Source organism: Rutilus rutilus (assembly GCF_951802725.1).
Source record: "Rutilus rutilus genome assembly, chromosome: 4".
Lineage (NCBI taxonomy): Eukaryota > Metazoa > Chordata > Actinopteri > Cypriniformes > Leuciscidae > Rutilus > Rutilus rutilus.
In genome coordinates this window covers 50724841-50734616 of record NC_140212.1, presented here as the reverse complement: position 1 = coordinate 50734616, position 9776 = coordinate 50724841, and the positions used below count along the sequence as shown (strand labels likewise).

At 42.5% G+C, this 9776-nt stretch overlaps 2 protein-coding genes across 2 annotated transcripts; both read left to right on the top strand.

The window, feature by feature from the left end:
* Positions 1 to 234: 234 nt before the first annotated feature.
* Positions 235 to 5021, top strand: LOC311289097 (uncharacterized protein; the record flags this gene model as incomplete). The annotated part of the gene is made up of 2 exons (XM_084406855.1): positions 235 to 479; positions 1028 to 5021. Exon 2 carries the CDS (start codon positions 1242 to 1244, stop codon positions 5019 to 5021), a length of 3780 nt encoding a protein of 1259 aa, XP_084262981.1. The 5' UTR covers positions 235 to 479; positions 1028 to 1241.
* A 603-nt stretch (positions 5022 to 5624) lies between these two features.
* On the top strand, positions 5625 to 7252 carry LOC311288856 (uncharacterized protein). Its single transcript, XM_084406473.1, has 2 exons — positions 5625 to 6860; positions 7069 to 7252. The coding sequence occupies exons 1-2, from the start codon at positions 5778 to 5780 to the stop codon at positions 7117 to 7119; spliced, it is 1134 nt and encodes a 377-aa protein (XP_084262599.1). The 5' UTR covers positions 5625 to 5777; the 3' UTR covers positions 7120 to 7252.
* The last annotated feature ends 2524 nt before the right edge of the window (positions 7253 to 9776 follow it).

Below are 9776 nucleotides of genomic sequence, written 5' to 3'. Positions count from 1 at the left end.
ATTAATTTGGAGTCAGATATAAGGAAAGCTTTGATAAATAAAGAAACTCTAATAGCAGTTTTTTTTTTATGTAGAAAAAGCTTATGATATGCTATGGAAGGAAGGGTTATTGATCAAATTAGATCAAATTGGAATAGACGGAAAATTATATAATTGGATTAAAGAGTTTTTAATGGAAAGAAATATTAAAGTAAAGATTGGGGAATATATATCAAGGAAAGGAATAATTGTAAAAAAGGCTATAGTTTGCCGTCAAATCTAACCTCTCTTTAAAATTTCTCCCTCTGTATTTGAGGCACACACACATGGCACCCTACCTGAGCCAATCAGCGTCCAGAAACCTTGAGCATGTGACCTCCCCCGCCCTCACAGAGACAGTATGACAATACAGCGGGACTCGGAGATTGACGCTGAAGTTACATCGGTATAAACTGTTTACATACCGCATTTCGGACGAAGTGTTGTGCGTGAATGCAAAAGTAAGTTTGTAATCCTTGATTATATACTGGATGAGTGCTGCATTCGCTCTGGGAAACAAGTCATTGTGCCCGTGATGTAACGTTATATCATAGATGTGTGTGTGTGCGTGCGTGTTTCCCCTCGTGTATTCATGCCACTCTAGCTCGTATGTTTGTATACATAACTTTATTATTATCCGGACTAGAGTTATACTTCCTTTATTATTACATGTTATGTTATTGTTTGAAGCAGAGTTTGCTGTATATTTTCTATATTTAATGGGAGAACTGTTGTGGAAAATTCGCTGCGCGCATGCGCACTCATAATCCAGTCAGAGCAGCGCTATACAATCTCCACTGCATAACAAGGTGTCAGATTACATCTGTGTTGAATATAATATAGGAGTTACAGCCTATCTTACATTTGCTTTCAGTTTGTTTTTTATAATAATGTGCATGTTTAATTATTGATGTTAAAATATCATACTACATTATTGCTCATGTTTAATTGTTGTAATTTATCATTGTTATTATGTATATTCATGTTTATTTTACTATTTATTTTTTAGAAAACCACACAAACACAACCATACAAGCCAGTCTGTTGAGTGGTGACAATAAATGGGTTATTCCCAGAAAAGTGCATCTTCGTTTGGTCTCTAATCGGACAGTCTTTGGTGGGTCAGCACCCTGAGCTGGCAACTTGTTGTATAAGTGCTACTAATCAGAAGCATTTTTTCATGGTCCTTCGAGCCGGAGTTGGACTTACCAAAGAGATAGAAGATGTCACTATATGAAGAGGATGAGCCAATTGTGCGAGTCAGGAGGAGGACTGTCCTTCCCGCACGTTACGATGAGTACGATCTCACTGGCTTCACCCTCTCTAAGCCTGTTCCAGAACCCATGTCACCACTCACTCATCCAGGCAGACTGGCAGAGAAAGGCGCAACTGGATTCACTCCAGTGCTACCAGGTTATGAAGATGACAATCTGTCACAGTGGTCCGATGATGAGCGCAAATCTGCATCAGACATCCTAAGGGAAGAGAATAAGGATCTCCGCAAAGTCCTACAAAGGATACAGCAGGAAAGGGACACAGTTCAGAGCAAAAATGACCAATATGCAAAGGAGCTTTCTCAGCTCAAGCAGCAAATGAAGCAGCTACAAATTCAGATGGAGCATCAACTTCCTGGAAGTCAGCCACTTTCGCCTGATACCCCTACGAGGCAGTATGGCTCCAGTTCTCCTGTGCCTGCACCACGTGTCCGCCCACAGGCACGTTCTGAGGAAACTAGCTTCAGACCTGTACCAGCTCCGCGCATAAAACCGCAAAAGGAGCATCAGACCGAGGACAAGTTTCAAAGTCCTCCACACCACCCAACTCCAGCATCTGCTTACAATAGAGAACAGAGCTCTTCTTACCACTATAGGCCACAAGGGGTTCAGAGATTAGAGGCACATTACTCCCACAGACAAGAACACTCAAATTCTCCATATTGGGTCTCTCAAGACACTACAAGACATCCACAAATGCCATGCCGGTCACTTACTCCATCACCTCCCCCTGAACGAGAACTGATGTATAGAGGTCCAACCCCCACAATTCCTGATTTTATACATCCTAACCCAAGAGAGTTCTCACGACTGAAAATTGCTCTGGAAAATATCCTCCCAGCTAATGCGACAGAAAGGTTCAAATTCCAGATACTGATGGATCATCTGAAATTAGAGGAGGCTCTGCTAATTGCTGACTCGTACTGCCATTCGCAACACCCTTACACAAGGACGATGGCTGCTTTAGATCAGCAGTATGGTCAGCCACATCAACTAGCTCTACAACGGATTGCAGAGTTAATGGATGGCACAAATATAGCTAGTGGAGACCAGAAGGCCTTTAGACTTTTCGCTCTCAAGGTCCGTTCCCTGGTTGGCATGCTGGAACAATTAGGCAAGAAGGGAACTTTCGAATTACAATGTGGGTCGCATGTGTCTCGGCTGCTTGGGAAGCTTCCACATGACCTCAGATCAGGGTTTCGGAGGTTTGCACATCCACATCATGTGCCCATCCCTACACTTCTGGATTTTGCAGAATGGCTGGAGTTTGAAATCCAAGTTCAAGAGGACACTACAAGGTTTGCAAGTAATCAACGTAGAGGGCCCTTACCACGAACAAGAGAGACTTTCAGAGACTCTAAGTCAGCCGCTAAAAGCACTACAATCTTACTGAACACTGAGAAGGAGAATTCTGAGTCTATGCCATCTGCTTCACCACTTAAGACTTCTCTGAGACCCTACTGCACCTACTGTGACAACAGTAAGCACTCCCTCAACAACTGCACTAACTTCAAGCTGCTTACTAAAGACCAGAAACGAAGCTGGGTCAAAGACAACAACAGATGTTGGCGCTGTGGTAGAACTCATAAGTCAGCAGAATGTAACCTAAAAATGCGATGCAAACAGTGCAACAGTCGACACCTTATGGCTCTGCATGACATCAGTGCTTGGAAGCCAGAGAATCCAAAACCTGTTCACGATGAAACTGCTGATACCAACACCTGTCTGCTCAACACTATGAATGAGATTCTCCTGATTCATAAACCGCCCACCAGCCGGAAAGTTCTTCTTAAAATCACAAAAGTGATTCTTAGAAATGGAAAACGGAGAATGGATGCATACGCAATCCAGGATGATGGATCTGAGAGAACTATCCTCCTCCACAATGCAGCTCAGCAGTTGGGCCTCAAAGGTCAGCCTGAAGACCTACCCCTTCGAACAGTCAGGCAGGAGTTTCAAGTTCTCAAAGGTGCAGCCGTCTCATTTACAATCTCCCCAATGGCTCAGCCCACCAAACGGTATCACATCAAAGGTGCCTTTACTGCTCAACAGCTAAGTTTAGCAGAACACTCACATCCAGTGAATAATCTGAGAAAGAGATATCAACACCTTAAAGGGCTTCCACTGTATGATTTTGACGCAGTCTGTCCAGTGCTGCTCATTGGTTCTGATTATCCCCATTTGATCACTCCCGTAGAACCAGTAAGACTAGGCCCTCCAGGGGGACCAGCGGCTATAAAGACACGTCTTGGCTGGACATTACAGGGCCCAGTCCAACACTTTCGGCAGGAGATGACTGAACAGTACTGTCTCTTCACTTCGGTTTCGTTCCCAGAATCAGATCTCTACAAGCAAGTGGAGAAATTATGGCAGATGGACATACTGCCCTGGCGCAACGAAAAGATTTGCATCAGATCCAGACTGGACCAGGAAGCGGTGAACCTCTTGGAAAAGAAGACAATCAGGGTTGAGGTGGATGGTATCAAGCGTTACGCAACCCCTCTCTTGCGTGTCAAGAACATGCCAGAACTCAGGGCACCCAAAGAGGCAGTCTTATCACAGCTGAGGGCCACTGAAAAGAGATTGGCAAAGAATCCAGAGCAAGCAGCCGCTTATACTGCTGAGATTTCAAAACTGGAACAAGCAGGTTATGTTAGCAAATTGCCACAGAATGCTGAGCCAGATCCTTCCAGCTCCTGGTACATCCCGCATCACATGGTGCATCACAATGGGAAAAACAGGATAGTTTTCAACTGCTCGTTCCAATATCACGGACAAAACTTGAATGAGCTTCTGTTGCCAGGACCAGTGTTAGGACCATCTCTACTTGCTGTGCTGCTCAGATTTAGGGAACATTCAGTAGCAGTCAGCAGCGACATCAAGGGGATGTTCCACCAAATTCGACTACTTCCAGAAGACAAACCACTCTTGCGTTTCCTCTGGAGAGATCTGAATATACAGGAACAACCCAGTGTGTACGAATGGCAAGTCCTCCCATTCGGCACTACCTGCAGCCCCTGCTGTGCCGTATTTGCACTCCAGAAACACGTCCTTGATCATAGCCTGCCTGGAGATGATGTCAGCAATTCGGTGCTGAAATCCTTTTATGTAGACAACTGCCTACAAAGTTTCACTTCAGCAGAAGAAGCAAAGTGTTTCGTTGACAAAATAAGGAACCTGCTGGCAGATGGAGGCTTCGAGCTGAGGCAGTGGTCCAGCAATGTCCCTTTAACCATAAGTCACCTGCCTCACAATGCAATTTCAGACAGTGCAGAACTCTGGATTTCACAAGGCCAAACAGACACCCATGAGTCGACATTGGGGCTCCTCTGGAACCATCAGTCTGACACAATCTCCTACAAATACCGTGCCAAAGACAGTAGTGAGACTACCATGCGTAACATATATAGAATCCTAGCCAGCCAGTACGACCCATTGGGTTACCTCATCCCCTACACCACTCGCGCCAAGATCCTCGTTCAACGATTGTGGGACAAAAAACGGGATTGGGATGATCCACACTTGCCCACAGATCTGCTACAAACCTGGACCGAATGGGAGGAGGAGCTACCAGCCCTACAGAATATCGTTCTTCCTCGGTGTTACAGTAGCCCCACCAAAGACACAAAAACGAGCCTAAGAGATATACATGTTTTCTGTGATGCCTCCGAACGTGCCTATGGCTCTGTGGCATATCTTCGAACAGAGGATCAACATGGGCTTTCTTAACAGCAAGATCACGTGTAGCACCAAAGAAACAACAATCTGTTCCCCGACTAGAACTGTGCGCTGCACTGACAGGAGCTCAACTTTCCAAAGTACTCAACAATGAGTTAAACCTGCCCATACGCCAAACGATCTTGTGGACCGATTCCACTACGGTCCTCACATGGTTACAATCGGACTCCTGCCGATTTAAAGTATTTGTTGGGACTCGGGTGGCAGAAATTCAGGATCTTACAGAACAACACAGCTGGCGATATGTACCCTCCGCCAACAATCCGGCCGATGACATCACTCGGGGAATGAGTCTGCGCGAGATTGGCCCGGACAAACGCTGGTGCCAAGGACCGCCTTTCTTAAAAGATCCGGCCAACCTGTGGCCTGTTTGCCCCAGTCCAATTGATATGGATGATGATGAACTTCGCAAGACTGGGTCCAGTACTCTAGTCTGCTTCACCTCCTCTGAATTCAGTCAGTTTAAGTCTTTCGAGGAACTAATCGAGTCCACGGCTCTTCAAGAGGCCAAAAATGGTGAGGCCACAGCCGATGACTACAGAAGTGCAGAGATCCGTGTTTTGCAGCAAGCACAGCAAGAATGCTTTTCAAGAATGCTTTTCATCAGACCTAGAACAACTAAGGACAGGTAAACCACTTTCACGGAACAGTCGACTAGTCGCACTGGCCCCAGAACTTGATGGAGAAACCAAATTAATCAGAGTTGGCGGACGTTTACGGCATAGTCCCTATCTTGAACCTGACAACATGCACCCTATAGTACTAGATCCAAAGCACCCCATCACGAAACTTATCATCCAAAGTTATGACTCCAAACTTTGTCATCCAGGTCCTGAGAGGGTGTTCGCTGAACTCCGCCGTAAATATTGGGTTCTACGGGGTAGAGAGGCCATCAAGCATCTGCAGCGAGAGTGTGTGCAGTGCCAGAAATGGAGGAAAAAACCAGAGGTACCTAAAATGGCGGACCTCCCCCCAGTAAGACTACGTCTGTTCCAGCCCACCTTTTACTCCACTGGTGTGGACTGCTTTGGCCCCTATACCGTTAAAGTGGGTCGACGCAGTGAAAAAAAATGGGGAATAATTTTCAAATGCCTCACCACCAGAGCAGTATACATTGACATCCTGCATAGTCTGGAAGCCGACTCCTTCCTTATGGCTCTCAGACGATTCACGGCTAGACGAGGAAAACCCCATGAGCTCTTGTCAGATCAAGGCACAAACTTCAGAGGCGGTGAAAGGGAGCTAAAGGAAGCTTTTACAGCTCTTGCTCCAGATCTGCAGAGACATCTGGCTAAACAACAAATTGAATTCCATTTCAACCCTCCTAGCTCACCCCACTTTGGAGGTTGTTGGGAGCGAGAAATTCGCTCCTTGAAAAACGCACTGATGGTGACTCTAGGAACTCAATCAGTGACTTTTGAGGTCCTTCAAACTGTGTTGGTGGAAATTGAAGGAATCCTGAACTCCAAACCACTGGGATATACATCATCTGATGTTTCTGATCCTGACCCCATTACCCCAAATTGTCTCCTAATGGGGCGGCCAGATGCTTCACTCCCCTTGACAGTATATCCCCAGTCTGAGCTGATCAGCCGACGGCGATGGCGTCACAGCCAGATCCTCGCGGACCAATTCTGGAGACATTACCTTAAATTCTACCTCCCGGGTCTTCAGAACCGTCAAAAGTGGCGAAAGGATTCTCCAGACATACAGGTTGGCACTACGGTGTTGATTATCGACCCTCAACTACCCAGAGCTCTCTGGCCTGTGGGGAAGGTATCAGAAGTATTCCCTGGAGCTGACACCAGAGTGAGGACAGCCAAGGTTCAGGTGGGAGAAAAAACATACACTAGACCAGTTGCACGACTTATACAATTACCTGCTATTCCTGATTAAAGTAATTGTAACCGACAGTAGATTAAAAAGCCTTTTGAATGTGTACATATTTCCTTACGGAAATATGGGGGCGGCTGTAAAAAAGGCTATAGTTTGCCGTCAAATCTAACCTCTCTTTAAAATTTCTCCCTCTGTATTTGAGGCACACACACATGGCACCCTACCTGAGCCAATCAGCGTCCAGAAACCTTGAGCATGTGACCTCCCCCGCCCTCACAGAGACAGTATGACAATACAGCGGGACTCGGAGATTGACGCTGAAGTTACATCGGTATAAACTGTTTACATACCGCATTTCGGACGAAGTGTTGTGCGTGAATGCAAAAGTAAGTTTGTAATCCTTGATTATATACTGGATGAGTGCTGCATTCGCTCTGGGAAACAAGTCATTGTGCCCGTGATGTAACGTTATATCATAGATGTGTGTGTGTGCGTGCGTGTTTCCCCTCGTGTATTCATGCCACTCTAGCTCGTATGTTTGTATACATAACTTTATTATTATCCGGACTAGAGTTATACTTCCTTTATTATTACATGTTATGTTATTGTTTGAAGCAGAGTTTGCTGTATATTTTCTATATTTAATGGGAGAACTGTTGTGGAAAATTCGCTGCGCGCATGCGCACTCATAATCCAGTCAGAGCAGCGCTATACAATCTCCACTGCATAACAAGGTGTCAGATTACATCTGTGTTGAATATAATATAGGAGTTACAGCCTATCTTACATTTGCTTTCAGTTTGTTTTTTATAATAATGTGCATGTTTAATTATTGATGTTAAAATATCATACTACATTATTGCTCATGTTTAATTGTTGTAATTTATCATTGTTATTATGTATATTCATGTTTATTTTACTATTTATTTTTTAGAAAACCACACAAACACAACCATACAAGCCAGTCTGTTGAGTGGTGACAATAAATGGGTTATTCCCAGAAAAGTGCATCTTCGTTTGGTCTCTAATCGGACAGTCTTTGGTGGGTCAGCACCCTGAGCTGGCAACTTGTTGTATAAGTGCTACTAATCAGAAGCATTTTTTCAATAATTGAGAATGGAACTCCGCAGGGTAGTGTCATAAGTCCTTTGTTGTTTATTATTATGATAAATGATGTATTTGCAACAATAGATAGGAAAATAAATAAATCACTGTTCGCGGATGATGGAGCGCTGTGGTTTAGAGGTAGCAATGTAGAGTATATTGTTAATAAAATGCAATCAGTGTTAAAAAGTGTTGAGAAATGGTCTTATAAATGGGGTTTTAAATTTTCAGTGGAAAAAAATAAATATATATTTTTTACAAATAAAAGGTTAAGTATTGATTTAAAGATGAAGTTATATAATAAAGAGATAGAACAAGTTAAAGACATAAGATTTTTAGGTATGTGGTTTGATGCCAAAGCTACATGGAGTGTACATATAAACAAGATGGAGGGAAAGTGTAAGAAGATACGTAATGAGGTGTATTTCAGGACGAGAATGGGGGGCTGACAGAGTGGCATTAAAAACAATTTATTCAACAATGATAAGAGCAATATTAGATTATGGTTGTATTGCATACGGAACAGCAGCTAAGTCACAGTTAGGAAAGTTAGAGCGAATTCAATGACAAGCGTTGAGAATATGTTGTGGAGCTTATTCTTCCTCTCCTGTTTCAGCGTTACAGGTGGAGATGGGGGAGATGCCAATTCACTTCAGAAGGAAGCAATTGACACTGGCATACTGGGTTAATCTAAAAGGGCAGAAGGATTGTCATCCAACAAAAGGTATACTTGAAACATGTTGGGAACATGGGAAAGGGAAAGTTAACAGTTTTGGTTGGATTATTAAGGATTTAGTTCAGGATATGAAATTAAATGAGTACAGTGTTATTCCAGCAGTAATATTACCAATAATCAGTGTTGTATAAAGTACTTGAAAGCAATACTTGAGTAAAAGTACAAGTATCGTACTAGAAAAAGACTTTGGTAGAAGTGAAAGTTATCTTTTAGAATATTACTTAAGTAAAAGTCTTAAAGTATCTGATATATACTGTACTTAAGTATCAAAAGTAATTTTCTGATATTTAATGTACTTAAGTAATTGAAGTAAAAGTAAAAACATATATATATATTTTTTTTTTGGATTATGCGTTGAATTCAGCGATCACGGAAACGCGAAAAACTGGAGGGACTGTGTAGCCTGTACTGTAGGCTACTTGTGTTATCGTTTATTTCCCACTGCATGTACCTTTAGCTGTAAAAAAAATTGCATCACAATAAGTGTATTGTGATTGTCACAAACATTTTTGTAATTAAACTGAATTTTATTAGGTTTAGTGACATGTTACAATGTTTAGATGGAACAATTTCTGGTAAGCTACGCTTTTTTATTATTTCAATTCAATTGTGATTTGATTTAATATTGGCTCATTTGTATAAATATTAGGTAGGCTACACAAGATAGGCCTTAATTTTTCTCAAAAAAAAAAAAACAAACAATAAAAACAACTCACCTAATGCTGTAAACATACAGAGAGCCCTATCAGCTGGTAGTAGGCTATTATTTAAGGTTAAAAATACTTAAATATAATGCGTTTTTTATTATTATAATAAAAACTTTAATGATATAAGTAAAAATATAGTAAATATGTAATATAGAACACATATTTAGCAAAATACTCTCTATAGCTATTTTTTTTCTTGCCAACTGTTTGAAGGATTAATTAAGGACTGTATTTTACTGGAGTAGGTGGATTTGTATCCGCACTGGTGTGTCGGTAAGAACACATACGACTCAGAGTTTGAAGCAGAGTTTGTAGTTTACTCTTGATTCAGGTTGAATAGTAACAGTGAGTGGTAACAGTAAG